Below are 21,856 nucleotides of genomic sequence, written 5' to 3' on the forward strand. Positions count from 1 at the left end.
TATGGAATCTAAAAAAAAAAAAAAGGTTCTGATGAACCTAGGGGCAGGACAGGAATAAAGACGCAGATGTAGAGAATGGACTTGATGACATGGGGAGGGGGAAGAGTAAGCTCAGACGAAGTGAGAGAGTGGCAGTGACCTATATACACTACCAAATGTAAAATAAATAGCTAGTGGGAAGCAGCTGCATAGCACAGGGAGATCAGCTGGGTGCTTTGCAACCACCTAGAAGGGTGGGATAATGAGGGTAGGAGGGAGATACAAGAGGGAGGGGATATGGGGATATACGTATGCATATAGCCAATTCACTTTTTTATACAGCAGAAACAAACACACCATTGTAAAGCAATCATACTCCAATAAAGTTGTTAAAAAAAAAGAATACAATGTTATATATGCAAAAAAAAGAAAATAACATAGAAAATAAATATTTTAAATATTATTTAATTCATTTTAAATTACTGTGAGAGTCAATAAAATCTGTATATGTCTAAAAGATGGAAGTATACCATACCTTACTAAGCTGTTAGCACTGTCGGGATCTTGTGCCAAAACTGTGCCAACAACAGTCCCAATCTTGGCATTTTCATAGACTTCCATGACATAGGAAGGCATGGAAAATAGTGGTGGTTCATCTACATCCCCAACAATGATCTTCAGCATGGTAGCATCTTTAAAAGGACCCAAGTGAGAAAAGCGAAAATCAAGATGTGTATTGGCTCCTTCTATGTTGAGGGTATATGACTTCTTTTTCTCATAGTTCAGTGGCTGTGGGAAAAAAAATAAGATTTCCAATATTATGACTACCATCACCTGTTAAACAAATATTTTATTTTCCTTTTTTTGAAACAAACAAACAAACATGAATAGGTTTAGGTCAATCTACTTGCATTTATAAAGAAACTATGAAGTTTATCTTAACAGTGACACCTAAAGCAGAAATCATGGAAACTCAAGTCTGAATCAATTGTGATTTTTCAGAATCATAAATATGATGATAACTAGCAACAAAAGGAAATTTCCCACAGTCAAACAAATATTGATTTTTGCAGACTCATTCTTAGTCTCCTCTGGTAACTTCTTTCTATCTCCTCTTCAGCTTAAATTATTAATGTTTAAAATATTTGCTACTAATTTGAGAAATTTAAAAAATACATTTTTTTATTTTGCATTTAAACAATTTATCTCATATCATTGATTTTTATCTATTATCATCTTATTTTCATCTTGCTGGTTTTAAACTTGGTATCTTATTTTAAAATTGGATAAATGTTTACATTTTCAGTGCAACAATATTTTCTTGAAATTTTAGCAGAAGATTTTATACAGACTTTTGAATTTCATTTTTGTTGTTTTAATTGTATTATTTTTTTAATTTCTTTTTTGTTGCTAATACCATTTCATGTATTAGTTTTGTTTTTTATTCCCTTTATTATTATGTTTTGATCAACTTTATTTTTTATTACAGTATTCTGTTCATTTTTAGTTTTACTTTGTAGGTTTGAATTTACATTAATAGTTTGTCATAATGTTTTATTTTTTTCTTATTTTTTAAATCACCCAGCCAATTTTTTTTCTATTAATCATATATGTCAGGAGTCATGAATTTGGCTTAGCATACAATAATGAATAAAAATAAGGTCAGTCTAGTGTTTTGTCCCAGGGAATATATGGTCTATTATAAGATTTATAGACATTCATAGCACTGTACATTTAGTGTTCTAAGACATAGTAGGTATTATGAAAATAATAAGGATACAAACATAGATACAGAAGTGTGTGAGCAGGTAGGTAATATTTGCAAGAGGAAGTACCTTTTTAGGTAAGAACTGAAGGTTTTGAAAGTGTTAAACATGACGCACATAGGCTCTGTGACATAAAATGAGCTTAGATTTAGGATTAGCCACATCAAAAGTCTCCATGTTGATGCTAGTGCAGGTGATACAGATATCAGCCTTTATTTTGAGCATTGTGAATTACCTATAGATTAACACCTATGAAAAGAAACAATAGATATTTTTTCATCCCTATTTCTGCCACTGATTTTTCAGTAGCCTGCTTCAATCTTGCAGCCTTCTTTCTTGGCAGGATCAAAGTATGATCATTCCCTATGGAGGAACTCAGATATTTTCCTTTACCCTAAGAGCCAAGGAGAATTTGTAGAGTATCCTTAACGGGATCTTATAAACAGAAGATCAGTCCTACTGATGATTATTTCCCTTATTTTTTCTGAATTGCCTTAGAAAATTGGCCTTTCCAAAGACTGGAGATTGCATAGAAGGAAAAACAAACATTTAATTTCCAAACCAGATACTAAGAACCTAGAATACTTCTCAGGGCCATGGATGAGACTGGGTCATTACAATATTTTACAAGTGTTTATAAGAGAAAATAAAATTTTAAATAATGTTAAAACTAAAATTCTTAAATATGAACCATATATATGATACATATACATTTATATATGGTGCAGATATTATGTATTTTAGATTTATATACTTTAAAGAAGGGATAATTGATCTGAAGTTTATAACCCACCAAGTGGGATTCATTTCCTTCTCAGGGAATTAAAACTAGAAATGAATTGCCAAAGTAACTAACATCCATCTTGTTTGGCAGATTGTATTACTTTCAGTTGGACCCACAGATTTATTGTACTTCTTTCCTTGACTCCTCTCTCCTTAACATTAGTAAATAAGAATGTCTTGGGCTAATTCAAGAAGTCTCATCCAAATTTAAATCACCTGTTCTAGAAATGGTACACACTTTCTGCCTATCAAGAATTAGGTGCACAACAACTACTGAGCCCATGTGCGGCAACTACTGAAGCCCGCGCGCCTAGAGCCAGTGCTCGGCAACAAGAGAAGCCACCGCAATGAGAAGCCCACACACTGCAACGAAGAGTAGCTTCCTCTTGCCACAACTAGAGAAAGCCTCTGTGCAGCAACAAAGACCTAACGCAGCCAAAAATAAATATAAAATAAATTAAAAAAAAAAAAAAGAATTAGGTGCACAGGTGTGGTCCCCTTGGTGCAGAGGAACATGGACTGTCAGAATCCAGGCATTTTGCTCATGGAAAGCAACACCCTTGGCAGGTTTACTACTTGTTTAAGATCAGTGTAATTTTTTAGACTCAATCTGCTGCATCTGGTAGACTATAATGACTAAGGTTCATTGAGAGTCAGTAAGACTCTCAATGAAATTTGTGGGGATATTTTTGGCCACCTCTACCCCATCAAATATTATTATCAAGCTGTGCATCCAATATGACAGGCATCTCTTTTTCCATTTTTAGCAGGTCCCCTGGCAAGTTAGATGTCATTTATCTTAACACTCACCTACCTACTGCAAATGTACAGGCTGTTTATGTGAACTCATGGTTTCATGTTTATGATTATCTCATGTATATTTAACTACCCCAAGAGAAGGATAATCATTTTGGAGGACTTGTTTTTCAGGCAGATGGATGGATAGGACCCATTTCGAGTCACTAAGGAAAGAGAAGTATTATTTCAGGTTGGGACAGGAATTTAGAAGCAGATGAATTAATGTAGATAGAAATATTTTTAACAATCTCATTTATGAAGAAAACATGGTAGTGCTAAATTGCAAGTATAGAAAAACTGGGAAGAAATTACACTATTTATTCTTGGAGATTGCAGGATTTTATATACAATATAAAGTATGTTAATTCTTTGTTTTGTATTAAAACTACAATAGTACATAGAGATTGGATTAGGATTATAATTGTTATTTTTCCTCTTACTGTAAATCCTGGTAAAGCTTTCCAAATACTTACCATTCATACATTGTAAAGAGATATTCCAGTAATTTCATAGTAATATTTTGCTCCTGGGAAACTAGTTAGAACTCTGTGGTTTTCACCTTCCATAGTTACCAGCAGATTGTTTTATTACCTAAAATAGTCTATCAAAAACAGAATACCAAGAACAGTGAGACCTATTCATCTAAAACCTGGTTTTGATGAAAAGGTGGAGGAAAAAAATTAAAAGAAAATGTACTCAGGTTATCAGAGTACCAAGAAGGCAAAAAACATGAAATGTCTGGCTGTGAGTTTACATAACACAAAACATACCCTTCTCCTGTCTTAAAACAAAACAAAACAAAAATGGATACAGAATAACTCCATAAACATGAGGCACAGTAGGAACTTGATAAGGGTGATTATAGAGCCAGAGATTGTTTATGAGCATAATAAATAGTTTTTTCCAGATATACTATATTAAAATTTCAACTGCCCATGCTTGTAGGTTTTTTGGGCTGGATTCTCACAATAATCATTTGGATTGAACAGATGATTAAAACAATCAAGCTGAAAAAAAGAACTGTGGAAAGAGTTATTCCCTTTTGAGCTACTTGAAGACTCTTGGAAAGAATAGTCTCCAGTCTTTGATAATGTTCACCATTATTTACTCCATAAATCTGGTCTCACCAAGATATTTGGTGTGGCGGGGTGAGTGTTTACAATTTGAACATAGTTTATCCCATTTAACAAAATTTCAGAACTATGCCAAGTTTCCTTTTCTTTTTTTTGAAAACTGCAAATTTGGATTAAGAGTTCAGTGTTTAAGACAAGAAGTAGATGAGCCTAAGGTAAAGGTGTTCTCCTGGAGTTTACTAACATAATATTAATGTTTAGAGAGAAATATTGGAGGAACACCATCAGATTCTTTATTCATTTTTATAGAATTTGTTTTGGGTTTAGTTCCCTGGACAAGTCTCACCTGTGGTCCAAGTTCTGAGAGTCAGAAAACAAAGCTACCAACTCATTGATGCTCATAGTTAACAAATGCTATGATTATTGTTGTCAAATTTAGTAAATTAAAATTATTTTTAATAACACATGTGTCAGTTATCACATAGGATATACTTATACTAGGAAACTGTCATTTATCTGAAATGAGAAATTAACTAGTTAACTTCAATTTTAATTTTTTTAATGTGTTTATTCTGGTGTAATTTTAACTTCCCCAGGCAGTGGGGCTCCTCTTACTTTTCTTTAGTTACTGTTAATGTCCTAATACAGTTCACTGTCACTGAATTGACTCCAATTTTCATCTTACGTTTTAGTTTCTTAATTTTATCCTATTACTCTTAGTAATTACTTTCACATATCACTGCTCTCTCTAACTTTTAAAATCATAATTTTCCCTCTTTAATATGAACACATTTCATATTCCTGTAGATAAGTTATCATCTTTCTAGCCAGATTTACATATTTGGAACATGTTAATTGTTTCTCATTAATCACTTCTACTATTCATTAAATCACACTAATATATTCCTCCTCTGGAACTATATAACCATCATAAATAGATGGATACTGAAAACAGCATTTAGTCAAGTTGCTCTATGACTCAATTCTTCTTGGAGTTTAAGAAAGTCTTAAAATTCTGTTTTCCTAAATAATAAGAGAAGAGACTCCATAGGACCTCTCCTTGGTCCAGTTTCTATATTGCATCATCATCCAGGTTTTCCACTGCAGGAATGGGAGGATAATAATAGGACAGATACCAACATTTTAATACATGAAAAAATGTCACTTCAATTATGCAAAAAATGGCCAAATCCTGGAATAGTGACTGATATTATTATTAATTATTGTTTCCTGAAAAATGGCATATCTTAAATGATAGTAGTTTGCCAAAAACATAAGAAAAATTGCATGAAGTTGAATGTTTCATCAGCTAGGCTTTCTTATTATGCCATGATTCGTGGTCCTTGTCAAAGTCCTCTCCTGGATGGTGGACATTCTGCGAAGACTGGAACACATGTATAAGCTATATTATAAATTTCTCTATGCAGAAGAGTGTCATGATCATTTAATGTGTATAATTCCAAGGTTATTGATACAAATAAATCTTACAGATTTGCTCACTGTCATTTGAAGACTGGAGAAATGAATGAAAATATTTTAAATATTTTAAAATATTTTAAATAACACATACATAATATATATGAAGTATATTTATATATTCTATATTATATTATTTATATATATTTACATACTAACACATATACATATGTGTGGATATTTCAATAGTCCCACACATATGCAAATTTACCAATAACACATCGGTGTGGATAGCTTAACTCAACAGGCTGTTTCAACTAGTACGCTAAATTATATTGTAGGAATATGTGTTAAAAACTGTTAATTGATGTTCAAAATAGTTTCAGTGGATCTATCACTCCATGGTCATGCCTATAGATGAAGAGTCAGAACAAAAGTTTGCCCAAAGCAGTCCTCTGTCAAAAGGTATTATAAATATAGTGATAGATTTCACTGAATTGAAAGTTGGACTTTCCTCTTCAGCTTCTGGCTAAGCAGGAGAACCACTTTCCAGATATTAGAATCTTATAAGAATAAAAATAGTAGCTTGGCTGATTTTTTAAGTAATAAAATCTCTAATGAATGTTTAGTTTTTGTAAATAGTTCATTAGCATTAGAAACCTATTTCTTCTTATATACAAAGTGTGCACATGTGTTTGCCTGTGTGTGCATTTATAATAAGTTGGGATGCCTTATTTTTTTATTGCACATTGTGGTTCATAGTCCCCAAACTTTACAACCCAATAGCAAAGAAAGTCCTGGTTCCTATTCTGTCACTCAACGCAAGTCAAAGAAATGATAAAGAAAAATTCAATAAGTGCAATCCACTAAAAAATTTAGAATGTGGCTATTTGGAATGGACCTAGTACGGTTATAGCTGGAAACATTTCATATATTTTCTCTTAGGATTAATTTAAACTTTAAAAATACTTATATAACATTTTATGTTTACTCTCACCATCCATCTCTGATCCTTTGTTAAATAAAGTGGTATAAAGATCTTTTACACACTGCAGTATAAAAATTTTAAAAATACAAGGTACCCAGTTGCAAAAATGTTTAACAACTACTGTGGACATACATACACTTGTAGCACACACAGGTACACATTAATGGAAATTATCAGTACATTCATAATGAATAATTAGAATAAGTTCTTTCTACTCTATTAGATCTAGCAGATTTAAGAGGGATATGGAATTGCTGTGTTTTCTACAGTGAAAAATTAGTGAAATGCCTACCTTGATACATAAAACAGAGAAGATAATTCAAAGAAAGTATTTGTGACTGAAACATCCCTGGAAATGTTGCACTGCAAAGACAAAATTAAACTTGAACTTTGATAAAAATCTTTTACAGAAGACAGAGGGGGAAGTAGATCACCAAGAGCCATGAGTGACAGCATGTTCATGTGATACCAAATGGGGAGGGGTGTGGGGAGGGATAAATTAGGAGGATGGAATTAACATATACACACTACTATATATAACAGATAACCAACAAGGACCTACATTATAGCACAGGGAACTATACTCAATATTTTGTAATAACCTATAAGGGAAAAAAATCTGAAAAAGGAGATAGATAGATAGATATAGATATATAGGAATCACTGTGCTGTACACCTGAAATTAACACAACATTGTAAATCAACTATGCTTCAATAAGAAAATATTGACATCATTCAAAAAAATATACACAGGATGTGTCATTCTTTGTGTGATTATAGGTGATTTGGATAACATGAAATAAAGGAGGGCAGTAAAATAACCACATGGAGAGGTCTAGAAAGTGTAATTAAAATTTGGTGCAAATAGAAAAAGAAAGGAAGACAAGAAATGTAGATATTGAGGTATTATTGTACTTTTTTATGGTAACTTTTGTTTTTATCTTTTTTATTTTTAAAAATTAATTTTTATTGGAGTATAGTTGCTTTACAATATTGTGTTAGTTTCTACTATACAGCATGAATTAGCTATACATACACATATATTCCCTCTTTTTTGGATTTCCAAAAGATATTGAGGTATTATTGTACTTATTAGCCAGACACAGCCTAGAATACTATTTTACCTTATTTTATCTCTTTGTAATTATCACTTCGTAAAACGTTAAAATAAGAAAACTGAAGATTAAAAGACTTGAGATAATTCATAGATCTCTTAAATGGCAAGACCAAAATTTATATTTCATCTGACAGTAAAGATTGTATTTTCCACCACCCTTCATTGACTTGAAAAACCATGTTTAAGATTTTTGGCTTAAAATATTAGGCATTGTATTTGCAGTTAAATACACTTGAAGAAGAAAAGTGATACTACAGACAGTATTTGCTGAGAGTCAGGAAAGCAAATAGGATTGGAGCCTTGAATTAAAAAGAAAAATGGAACAACTGCTTATTATAAAGAAAGCAAATTGGCATATGGACCACAAGAAGAGAATCTGAGAGGTACTGCTATGAAGCCTATCCCTAGCTACAGGGTTTATGTCAGAGGAAACACATCAAGTTGCATTCATCCATATCTTTTTTTCCCCTTTCCACCCAGTCAGGCTCCATTAAACAATAAATGAAAGTTATCAAAGTGTATTTACAACGTACCACACCATGGACTGGTGAATTCAACTTGGCAATTTTCTGATGAAGGCATGATATGGACAGGAATGTGCAGATGCTCCTGCAAGCTGATTTATAGAGCAGTGCTGATTTTGATCTTTGGGAAGATTAGCTGTTCTGCCTTGCTGACTAAAGTGAGCTGCCTCAGAGATTAAATAAGGAACAGGTTTGAAAGGACTGTTTTTTCTGTTCCCTGCCATCTGAATGAATGCCTCTTAAAGGTTAAAATCCACAGAGTTATACAGTTTAGTTTCCAAATTGTAATTATTTATAACATAAAATATACAGCAATGGAATAACTCTAAAACTGATAATCCTAATCTGAAGGATTAAGAAAATACATCAATGCAAACATTAATGCATTTTAGAGGAAGTGTAGACTACATTAGAAAATAAATTCAGGAAAAAAATAGAAAGATAATTTGGACTCATTATCAAGGTTATTTTCAGTACATAGTCATTACCATTTATGTAATTGAAACACTTACCTTGAAAATACCTATTGAGTATGTGTATATGTGTATGCAATATAGAGAATGTTAACTACATATATGTGTACACATATGCACATATACCATTTTGCCTTCATTTTTCACAAACAGCATCAAATTAATTGAGGCCATGCAGGGTGATAAGATCCCCATTGTCCTTAACCCCACAATCTATACTTGTATTTTGGATTATGTGTGTATTCACATCATCCACCACTACCCTCACATTTGTAAACATGATATAAATTCCTACTTTATAAGGACAATAGTTCTCAATAGGCAAGGATCACCCTGCTACCCACACCCCACACATATTCCAGCTAAATCATTGCAAACTTATCTGCAAACATTTATTTCTTCCTCCTGTTTGATTTTGTCAAATAAGGAGGAATATTATCATAGGTTCTTTCTTTCCACCTGTGATCGAGATCCTAAACAGGGCCATTTCTACCTCAGAGCATCTTTTGAATTCAATTACCCTCTCTTTAGTATCCCCAGTTTCTTGTCTCTATTGACCTTTTATCCATCTGCTATAAACACACTTTCAGTCTCCCACCTTACAATTAAAATCTCCATTTTATGATGTTCTCATTTATTTGCTTTTTAAAGTATCTCCCTGGCTTTACTACAAAGCTTCTTAAAGGGGATAGTGTTGTTTTTTCTTTTTTCTCCTTTTAATTTTTTTCTCCCATTTCCTTGCCTCCAATTTTCTCTCCACCACACTAAATTTGTTCTTCTCTTCATTTTAGCAAATAATAAATATATATATTTCATTCAAGTATGTAAAATGGGTAACTTTTCAGACTTTGAAGAGACAGATTCCTGAGTTCAATTTTCTGTCAATCAGTTTCTACATGGATACAATTCTTTTTCTCTGTGATTCAGTTTGTTTTATTAGTGAGAATAATAATATTCCCTATATCATAATGTTCCAGTTAGATTGAAAGGAATGATAATAGGTGTACCAGCTCAATAAATATTTGGGAAAAGTTCTTAAAACTCATCCTGACACAGAGGAAACACTTAACAAATATTATCTGCTGTTACTATCTATTGTGATGATAATGATGATGCGGATGCGGATGGAGAGCTGAAAACTGCTCGTGAGAATCACCATGCCCCCTTTTGCCAAATCGAATGAATCTTTAAAATCCTAAATTGTGTTTTAGTTCTAGAATCCTTCATATTTTTAATGACTATCTTCCTCCTGTTCAGCATCCCTTGGGAATTTTCAATGATAAAATTCACCTCTGTTTTTTGATATTTTCTTCAAAGACTCTATTTCTTTCCTGCCTTCTGCTTGTTTCTTAAATACTGGTGTTCCCAAGGGTTCAAGACTCATCTTTCAGAAAGAGTTATTCATCTGCTTACCTGGATTTACCTGAGTGAAGAAGCCATCCAAGGAATGAAAAGCAGACAATCCTCACTTCATTTTCTAATCCATAGTATATCCATTAATTACTCTAATGCTTATTGAATGCTTACGCAATGTTAGAAAACATGCTAGACATTGGGAATGCAGTGATGAGTTAAAAAATAGTCTTGTCCTTGTGTAGTTTCTATTAACAATTAATTAGAAATACTGACATCAAATGAGACCTTATCACTTCCTGCTTAGATAGCTTCAATGGCTCTCCATTGGGTAAAATTTAACAAGGCCCTGTGTGCTCACCTATGCACTAACTCCCTCACTCTCTGCTCCAGGATCAATGAAGATTTTTAGGTCCTTACTGTACCATGTTCTACTCCATTCAGGTTCTTGTTGTGTTTTCTTTCCTCTTCCTGTAATGCTCTTTACCTAACTACCTCCTAAGTTTCTTTCAGTTCTCTGTTCAATCACTGCTGACTATCAGACAGCACCAAACACCCTAGATTTTGTTTTCCCAACAGCACTGTATAACTCTCCTTCATAGAACAGTTTTATTACCTATCTAAGAATGCATATGATATTTGATTGGTATCTCTCCGCTTCCATAGATTGGAAGCTCTATGCAAGAAGACAGTGACTTTGGTTCTGCTCAGGCTCTCATAACTCTTGTAGAGCACAGTTATGGGCACACAAGAGACACTCAAAGCTCACATATTTGTTAAATGAAGACATGGAAGTTGACTATTTTTATTAACATATTTTTGATCCAAGTTTGACAATCTCAGAAAGTTGAAAATGAGATATTTTAGGTGAAGAATCAATATTTTATATAGACCAGTGATGACTACTTCTTAAGTATTTACACACTTTAAGCTCTGCTTTGCAGGCCCCTTTTGTAACATACAAAAGGCATATTAATCCTCAATTTTAAATCAATATAAAACTGTGATTATTAGAAGAATAAATGAGATTTTATACAGTGTGAAAAGTGTATACAAAACACACAAATAGATGATTAGATAGATAGCTAGATGATAGATGAACGATAGCTAGATTCAAATAGATAAATAGATGATTGATAGATTGAAAGATAGATTGATTGGTTCACTTCGATATTACAGTAGCACATCAGAATAAAATTTCTCATCCTGTGCTCTGAACATATTACACAGTAGAATCATCTGGAGTACTTGTTAAAAAGGCCAATTCTTTACCCCCACTCCATCCTTTCTGAATCAAAATGTGGAGGGAAGGGCCTAGGGACCTAAATGTTAGTATATTTACAAGCTGAAGTTGTTAAACATTTAAAGACTGAGACATACTGCATTAGGAATTACATTTAAATCCTTCTTTGCTAATTGCCTGTGTTCCACTTCATTTTTACAAGGACATGAGCATTATTGTCTCTTAAAAGCAAAAAGCAATAGATTTAGTCCAATGACAAATTCTTAGGAATAAAAAAGAATGGGGAAGAAGGTTAATGGTTTCACTAAAAGATCCATCCAAGCAAACTCGTCTCCTAAATATTGTTAGCCAACATGATGAAGTTTTTTTTACATTAGTTAGAAGGTCTCTTAATGCTACTTTGTTTAGTACAGCATAGAGTAATGACATTAATAGAACAGGCATTCATGATAAATATGTTATCTGAAAACAAAGATGGGGCGACACATTCATAGTGCATTCTATATCCAATCTTCCCACGCTACTAAAATACATTTCTTAAGAGAGGATTTAAACAGTTAGACATAATCATAATTAAAATGTAATTACATATTAAAGAGGAAATATTTGATCATTTTAATGACATGACAATATACATTATTCATACCTCTGCCAAATTTCCATTCGTGGAAAAATGAATGAAATGCCTAAATCACTAACAGTATATATTTATATATTTTTTACCTTCTTTAAGGAAAGGATCCCTTCTCTGGTCTCTTTGTCAGTGGAGATAGAGAATATCCCAACACCATCACCATTAATGATGGAGTATGTCATGTCTGCATTTGAACCAGTGTCTGCATCATTCGCCTTGATTTTCCCAACAGCTGAACCAACTTGGGCTGACTCAGGAACATACAGCTGATAGTGCTCTGAAAAATATTTCATATTAAACTTATTTAATGATAATAATGTTCATAAAATAATAATCTTATTAGAAAGAGACATTAAAATATTTAGACCATACATCTATTTATGCTTATATCTCTTTCACAAATGTTCACATTTCCCTATAGACACTTATGAATTAGACATTAAGCATAATGGACATGTTGTTATCAATTGTTTTATTGTCAAGTTAGAATCATATCTATTACAGCAAGTTATTTATATAGCAAATCTCAAATAGCTATATAAATAACAGAAATCTTTAATTAAAATGTAATTTTATAAAGATTTTCAACCATGATTAAATTAATGGTGATTTAACATTATACATAAATACAATTAGACTACATGGATAAGTGAATATAAAACATCTATAAAAATAATTTCTCTGAGGTAATAATTGTTTAGTTGTGTTATGATAAGTTTTTTTAGGTTAGTGCACCTGGTAAGTGTATGGAATATTCTAATTTGCTTCTAAAGGTACAATTGTATGTTTTGAAGTGCTGTATGTTGCTACTGAACATCGACGTGTGTGTGTGTGTGTGTTTGTGTTTATTCATTATTCAATAGAGATATTTCCCAGTCCTCTTCTATAAATGTATTTACACTACTTGACTTCAAATGTTATTTTTTAGTTCAACAGCCCTCACCAACAAAACATTTCATGGGTAGAGCACCTTCTTCTGTGAAACACATGATCCTCTGAGCTGAATCACGTGCTTTTATCAGGATCTGTCATATTGCTAAAGGCTCTATCCCTCCTGACAAAGCTAATTGACCTGGGAAGAGCATGAAACCCACGTTTTCACAGGACTCCACCTTGCCCTTCACAGTTGAAGGGTAAAAGGATAGGCAGCTGATTCACAAAAAGAGTATGCTCCCCGAAATATTCAAACTGGAACTAGGAAAGAACGTCAGTCCCTTTTTTTTTTTTTTGTGGTACGCGGGCCTCTCACTGCTGTGGCCTCTCCCGTTGCGGAGCACAGGCTCCGGACGTGCAGGCTCAGCAGCCATGGCCCACGGGCCCAGCCACTCCGCAGCACGTGGGATCCTCCCGGAGCAGGGCACGAACCCATGTGCCTCGCATCGGCAGGCGGACTCCCAACCACTGCACCATCAGGGAAGCCCTAAAATTTGACTCTCTTTTTTATTTTTTTATTTTTTGCGGTACGCGGGCCTCTCACTGTTGTGGCCTCTCCCGTTGCGGAGCACAGGCTCCGGACGCGCAGGCTCAGCGGCCATGACTCACGGGCCCAGCCGCTCCACGTCATGTGGGATCCTCCCGGACCGGGGCATGAACCCGTGTCCCCTGCATCGGTAGGCGGACTCTCAACCACTGCGCCACCAGGGAAGCCCTGTCAGTCCCTTTTTGATGGCAAGGCTATGAAACACTAAAAGGGACTTCTGACAATGGCCATATTTCCAAAATTCATGTTGAAATAACTAATCTAAGGGCCATAATAATTTTTAGAATCCTTAAAAATATTATGATGTTCCTAGGCAGTTACATACAAAATAGAACACTGTTCTGATGAAAAAATATATAGAAATGTTGCAAAATAAATTAGAACATGTCACCTAAAACTTTTTGAGGTAGTCTAGGAAGTCAAGTTCCTGGTTTCTAAAGTCTATAAATTCCAGCTAAACTATATAACTTCCCATAATTCAGTAAGCCTCACAAAGGACTTTCAACTAGCTAAAACTAGGACGATGACACTTGTAAAAAAACAAGAAAAAAGTCAGCACACAGAGATAAATAAGTAAATCAGAGAACTATTATGATAGTAGTATTACAAAGCACATTGTTTTCACAAAGAAAGTTGCAAAAACCTGTACCAGTGGGTCATAAAAATTCATGGCCCAGAAAACATTTTGGTAGAGTCTTACAAGAGGAAGAGTGTCCCTGGAAGAAGAAGATCAAGTGCAAAGGAAGAATTGATACTTGTTGATACACCAAGTATTACAAGTATAGTAACGTTTCCCCTTGCCCCATTAGACAAAATGGAGTATATTAAGATTAGTACTTTAACATTTTATACACTTTCCATATAGTTGAGAATTTATGAATTGTAAACTGTGAAAAACCTTTAGTATGCAGTCTCTGAGGTGGCCCCTGATGTTTCCTACTTTTTGATATTCATACCCTTAAGTAATTCCTTTTCCTCAAATGTTGGGTAGGTATAGTGACTCACTTCTAATAAATTGAACATAGCAAAATTAATGAGGTGTCACTTTCAAGATTAGGTTATGAAAGGACCATGGCTTCTATCATGGGTACTCTTTCTCACTTTCCCTTAGATTGTTCCCCTGGGGGAATCCAGCTACCAGGTTGTATTGAAGCCCTACCTAGTGGACCATATGACAAGTGACTGAAAACTGACAACAATTGTGTTAGTGAGCTGGAAGCAAAAACCATCGCTGCCTCCCCCTAGGCAAGTCTTTGAATAAGACCATAACCTGTGCTGCTGCCTTCACTGGGATCTCATGAACCTGAACCTGAGGCCTCCAGCTAAGTCAAACCTAGATTCCTGATCTCCAGAAATAGTGAGATAATAAATATTGGTTGTTTTAAGCTGCTAAATTGGATTGATTTGCAATACAGCAATAGATAATCCATATACAACTGCACTGTAGTTGTCAGTGATTTGCAAAATACAAAGGACCATTTTAGTTCTTGTCATCCTGTTCACTTTGCATAATGTTTGGGGAAATTAAAACCAAAGCCATAACAAAACAAAAATCCAAACAAACAAACAAAAATCATGATAAACATTTATTCTTGGAATAATGTATTTAAATGTCTTTTTATCTCCACATCTTATTTTATAAAGAAATAAATTATTGCTGTTACGGCCAGTGCTCAAGATGAACCACTTGTCATATTCAAATTCTCAGCTCATCCTCCTAGAGGATACCATACCATCCAGTAATCACGCTCCTTGTTTTTTACCCAAAGGAGCTGAAAATTTCTTTTGACATAAAAACCTACACAAGACTATTATAGCAGCTTTATTTATCACGGCCAAAACTTGGAAGCCACCAAGATGTTCATCAGTTGGTGAATAGATAAATAAACTGTGGCACATCTACACAAGGAAACATTATTGTTAAAAAGAAAAAGAAATGAGCTACCAAGGCATGTAAAGACATGGAGAAACAATAAGTGCACATTACTAAATGAAAGAGGCCAATCTGAAAAGGTTACATACTCTATGATTCCAATTATATGACATTCTGGAAAAAAAAAACAAACAAACTATGGAGCCAATAAAAATATCAGTGGTTTCCAGGGGTGGGGTGGGGAGAGATGAATAGGCAGAACAAAGAGGATGTTCAAGACAGTGAAAATATTCTTTGTGATACTATAATGGTGGTCATTCTACATTATACATTTGTCCAAACCCATAAAATATATAATACCAAGAGTAAACCCTAAGTTAAACTATGGACTTTAGGTGATTATTATGTGTAAATATAAGTTCATCCTTGGTCAAACAAAAAGTACAATTTTGGTGATTGATGTTGACAATGAGGGATGCTATTTAAGTGCAGGGGCAGAAGATACATGGGGAACCTCTGCATCTCCTTCCCAATTTTGTTGTAAATCTAAAACTCCTCTAAAAAAAAAGCCTTATAAAAGAGGATTATATTTTAGAAATAATAATTAGACATGAATTTAAGATGCTATTATACAACTCAGAAGGATAATTCTAAGTATAGTGGATATCCTAAAAAGTGTATAATGAAGACTATAAAATGCCCAAACTGATTCAAACTATTAAAATGTATAATACCAAAGTATTCAAAATGAAATGTCTACTAATCACTACAAAATAGCTGATAGATAATATTTATTTATAAATCAAGAGAGGTTTAGTATATTTCTGCAGAATGTCCAAGGACTGAATGAATAGCCAGATACTTAAAATTACTCTAAATTCCAGGAGAATAACTACAGTGAGTCTCTTTTTTTAGATAGCTTTATTGAGGTACACTTGATATACAAAGAATTGTATATATTTAATGTGTACAATTTCATGAGTTTGGACAAATGCAAACACTGGCAATATCATCACCAAAATCAAGGTGATAAATACATCAATGCTTTCCAAAGTTTCTTTGCATGTTTTTGTTTTATTTTGTTTTTTGTGGTAAAAAATATTTAATGTGAGATCAACCTTATTAACATATTTGGATGTGCACAACACTACATTGTTAAGTATAGTCACTATGTGGTACAGCAGGGCTCTAGAATTTAATCTTCTAGCATAACTGAATTTTTACAACCATTGAACAACAGCTCCCCATTTCCTCTATTCTCTTAGCTCTTTACAACCACTACTGAATTATATGCTTCTGCAAGTTTGACTATTTTGGAAACCTCATATAAGTGGAATCATACAGTACTTGTCCTTCTGTGACTGACTTGTTTTACTTAGAATAATGTTCTCCAGGCTCATGCATGTCACATATAGTAGAATTCTATTCTTTTTCAGGGTTGAATAATATTCCATTATTATTGAATATATACCAAAACAAACTAGGTATAGAAGGGAGATACCTCAAAATTATAAAAGCATATATGAAAAGCTCGGAGCTAATATCACTCAATGTTAAAAAAAATAAAAAGTTTTCTTCAAAGATCCAGAAGAAGATAAGGAGCCCATTCTCACCTACTTCTATTCAACATTGTACTGGAAGTTCTAGCCGAATAAATAAGGAAGAAAAAGTAAAAGGAATACAAAGAGAAAGGAAGAAGTAGAATTATCTCTGTTTGCAGATGACATGACCTTATAGGTAGAAAATCCTAGAGACTCCATAAGACAAAAACAAAACCAAATAAACAAATAAAAACCCTGTTAGAATGAAGAAACAGATTCAGTAAAATTGGCAGTTTGCAAAATCAACACACAAAAATCAGTTGTGTTCCTATACACTAATGATGAACAATCCATAAAGGAAATTCAGAAAACAATCCTATTTACAGTAGCATTGAAAATAATAAAATACTTACGAATAAACTTAAGGAGATAAAATCACTGTGTACTGAAAACTACAAAACATTGATAAAACAAAATAAATTAAAGGAGACATGAATAATGGAAAGACATCCTGTACTCAAGGATTATAAGGCTAGGCTTAATATTGTCAAAATGTCCATACTACCCAAAGAAATCTACAAATTTAATGCTATGCTAGTCTAATCACAATTCCAATGGTACTTTTTCACAGAAATAGAAAACTATTATCTTAAATTTTTTATGAAACTACAAAATACCCAACATATATAAAACAATCATGAGAAAAAAGAACAAAACTGAAGGCTTTATACTTCCTGATTTCAAAATATATTACAAAGCTACAGTAATTAAACAGTATGGTACTGGCATAAATATAGACATATAGACCAATAAAACAAGACAGAGAGTTCAGAATTAAACCCATGCATATAAGGTCAATTGGTCTCTCATGAGGGTGCCAAGAGTAAGAATATGGGGAACTGAGTTTTTTCACCAAATAATAATGGGAAAAGTAGATACATGCATGCAAAAAATGAAATTGGATACCTAGGTTACTATACACAAAAATCCACTTAAAATGAGTTAAAAACTTAGATGTAAAACCTGAAAATGTAAAATTCCTATAAGAAAACATGGGGAAAAACCTTCTTGACACTGGTCTTGGCAAAAATTTCTTGAATATGACACAAAGCATAGAAAATAAAAGCAAGAGTAGATTAGTGGGACTACATCAAACTAAAAAAATCTTCTGCACAGCGAAGGAGACAATCAACAGAATTAAAAGGCAACATATAGGACGCATGAAAATATTTGCAAACCATATATCTGATAAGGGCTTAATTTCCAAAATACATAAGTAACTCCTACAAGTCAATAGCAAAACAAAACAAAGACAATGAATAACCCAAATTTAAAAATGGGCAAAGTATTTGAGCAGACATATCTCCAGAGAAGACATACATATAGCCAACAGGTATATGAAAAGATGCTCAACATCATTAATTATCAGGGAAACACAAATTAACACTATAGTGAGAGACCACCTCATACCTGTTAGGCTGGCTATTGTCAAAGAACAAAAGATAAAAAGTGTTGGCAAGGTTGTGGAGAAATTGGAATCCTTGTACACTGTTGGTAGGAATGTAAAATGGTGTAGCAACTATGTAAAACAGTATGGAGGTCCCTCAGAAGATTAAAAATAGAACTACAATATGATCCAGAAATCCCACTTCAGGGTATATACCCAAAAGAATTCAAATTATGATCTCAAAGAGATGTCTGTATTCTCATGTTCATTACAGCATTATTCTCAATGGCCAAGATATGGAAACATGAGTGTCCATTGATAGGCAAATGAATAAAAAGAATGAATAAAGAGCCTGTCTAATAAGATAAAAAATACCAGCAATTTGGAAAATAAAACTACTGAATGTGTATGTCTGTGTGTGTATATGATATTCTAGTGAGATAATTATAAGATTACTAACAGAAGAAATTAGAAAAAACAGAGATATTATGATAAATTGAGATGAACTCAATGAGCATTGGATGTCTCTGACAATAAAGATCACTAAGTATATAAAAATAGTTACTAGGAATTAAATAATTTCAAGGAAACAAAGGTCTTTGGGACCCGGGTTTTTTTTTAGAGTAGAAAGCATATTCTAAAGAGCCCAGTGTGCATTTAATGCTCAAATATTTTATTAGTATTTGTGTTTAACATAAATATTCACATGTACCTTTGAAACTTTAATCCTAAATATAATACCTTTATGTTCCATCACATTTTTAGGATAATATGATTAACCATGGGAGGAAATATATAAAATTATCCTAAAATAACAAAAGATATCAGACAAAACTTACTCTAAACACTAATTCTAACAAAACAAAAAACAAAACAATATGCAACTATCAATCCTGAAGACATATAACATGTAGAATCACCTTTAAGAATTCTGACAACTGAGTGTCAATAGTCCATAAATAACTAGGTATTATCATCTTTGAATAATAATTATAATACACAAACTTTTGTTTACCTGTTATTTTATGAAAACTGACATTCCCTATAGGAGAAACACTTGGGAGAAATTTTAAAAGATATGGTTCAAAATGTATTTAGAAATCTTTGACTAATAGTCTAAAGTTTTGCCTTGCTATTCATGATATAATTCAATCACATAGAAAGAGTCAGTTTATTATTTAGAAAACAATGCACTCTTATCTAAATAAGATTAACAAAGGTCATAACTCATAGCATCTTAGTATACATGGTAAATGATCTTGTGCCTTTCCATGTTATTTTTACTCAGTAATTGTTCTCTCTGGGAAAAAAAAAAAAAAGACACTATCTTGGATAATTTTACAGTGCAGTCTAATCAGCATTTCTATAGTTGCCAAAAAATCCTTAGAGTACTCTGAGCTCAAAAAAAGGTTATATATTGTCGGAGTGTTATCCAATTTTCAAAATGAAAAAGGAAGACTAAAAAAAACAAAAAAAAACAAAAAAAAAATTGAGTTTTTTTTTCACATTGAAATTTTTATTTCACACAGACACATATAAGCACACACACATAAACATATGGTATACATACACACAACACATTACTTGACTGTGTGTTTCATAGTATCACCATTTATATATTAGCTTGAGAGAGAGAGAGAGATCATGTATTCGTTTCCCAGAAATAAATTTTATAATTAGGTCCATAAGGACAAACACAAATTTAAAACAAGAGACTTAATTCTTAATTCTCCATGTTAAAATTAAGGGGAGAGATTTTTGGTTTTTTCCCAGTTTCCTTTTCTTGGAGTGTTTACTAGAGAAAACTTGTGATGCATATAACTATATATGTGAAATATATATATTTCAAAGCTAAAACATATTTATTTATTTTAAAATCTCATAATGTCATAGATATAATCAAAGATCTAGTTGATAAAACAAAGGAATTGATTTTAAAACAATATCTCAGAGAATAGGTTATGGATTAAAAAAATAAAAACCCAAATCATTTAACATGTTTTTAAAAATACAGAAATTTATGTTTCACATTATTTAGTAAGTAAAACAGTCATTACATTCCTTAACCCGTATCTCTGCTTTTGTAAAACACAATCATATTTAATAATTATGCTGCCCCAGTACACTCATGGTAAATAATTTGGTTGTCATATACACAAGCTACAACAGAACAGCCCTGGTTATTGTTATGACAGTCATCAACTGTGGAAGGGTATTCTAGCGGAATTGTGTAGCAGTAAAGAGTCACTGAAAAAAAATCCTTCATGGCAAAGCAAGTTTTTTGTTTGGTTGATGGTTGAAGTAGGTAATGACTTGTAAAATGGCAATATAAAAACACCCCTAAGGACTTCCCTGGTGGTGCAGTGGTTAAGAATCCGTCTCCCAATGCAGGGGACACAGGTTCGATCCCTCATTGAGGAAGATCCCAAATGCTGCGGAGCAACTAAGCCCGTGAGCCACAACTACTGAGCCCGCGTGCCACAACTACTGAAGCCTGTGCACCTAGAGCCTGTGCTCTGCAACGAGAAGACACTGCAATGAGAAGCCCGCACACTGTAACAAAGAGTAGCCCCCGCTCACTGCAACTAGAGAAAGCCTGCATGCAGTAACGAAGACCTAATCAGCCAAAAATAAATAAGTAAATAAATTTATATTAAAAAAAAACCTCCCCCCAAACCAACTACAGTGTCCACATTTGCACCACTATATATTGTGAGGAGATGGGATATAGTTTGGCGGAGGAGAAAACTACAATAAACCAGCTGACTTAATGCTGTTAGGTAAGCTTTTTTCCTGCATCCATAATTTTGAGATATATTTTGGTCTTTATAATAAACAAATATCACCAGGATGTGTTTAGCTCTGGTGGTGTTTTTATATTAAAATATGTTGAGATGCTTTAATCTGAGTTCTGAGTCTCTTTTTTCCTAGTCATGAAAGTTTTCTTTCAAAACGTTTATTTTTTGTTGTTTTTGTTTTTGAAGGGCTATTTACATTCATAATTTTTCTCTCTGTCCTCTCCTACGTATAAAATACTATTGGGCTTATTGTATCAAGATTTTTCTCTTTTCCCTAATTTTTATATCACTTTTATATTATTATTGGTTCTTTCGAGTTTTACTGCTTTCAAGACTGATCTTAATTAAGCGTTTTCAATTTTCTAGAACTCCTAATTTATTTCCTACATCTCCTTTTACACATCATCAGGGTGCCTGTTTTTTTTTTTTTCTTAAATATTTGAACAACAATGTATCTATATCAGAAACTTACAAGATTTCTTTACCTATTATACTGAAACTATTTTTGTTTCAATTATATTAAAAATGATAATTAGTTTTCTAAAAAGAAAATTCATTGCCTATAGTTGG

The 21,856-nt window shown here is 33.1% G+C and overlaps 1 protein-coding gene across 1 annotated transcript in view; it reads right to left on the minus strand.

Moving 5' to 3' along the window:
* Window positions 1-21,856, minus strand: part of CDH18 (cadherin 18) — a gene marked incomplete at both ends in the record, with an annotated part of 349,009 nt that overhangs the window by 102,442 nt on the left and 224,711 nt on the right. The window contains 2 exons of the mRNA XM_082651620.1: window positions 515-768; window positions 12,237-12,424. Of these exons, the coding sequence (XP_082507746.1) occupies window positions 515-768; window positions 12,237-12,424 (442 nt within the window). The remainder of the gene's footprint in view (window positions 1-514; window positions 769-12,236; window positions 12,425-21,856) is intronic.

The sequence above is a fragment of the Grampus griseus genome, assembly GCF_964374135.1.
Source record: "Grampus griseus genome assembly, chromosome: 3".
NCBI lineage: Eukaryota > Metazoa > Chordata > Mammalia > Artiodactyla > Delphinidae > Grampus > Grampus griseus.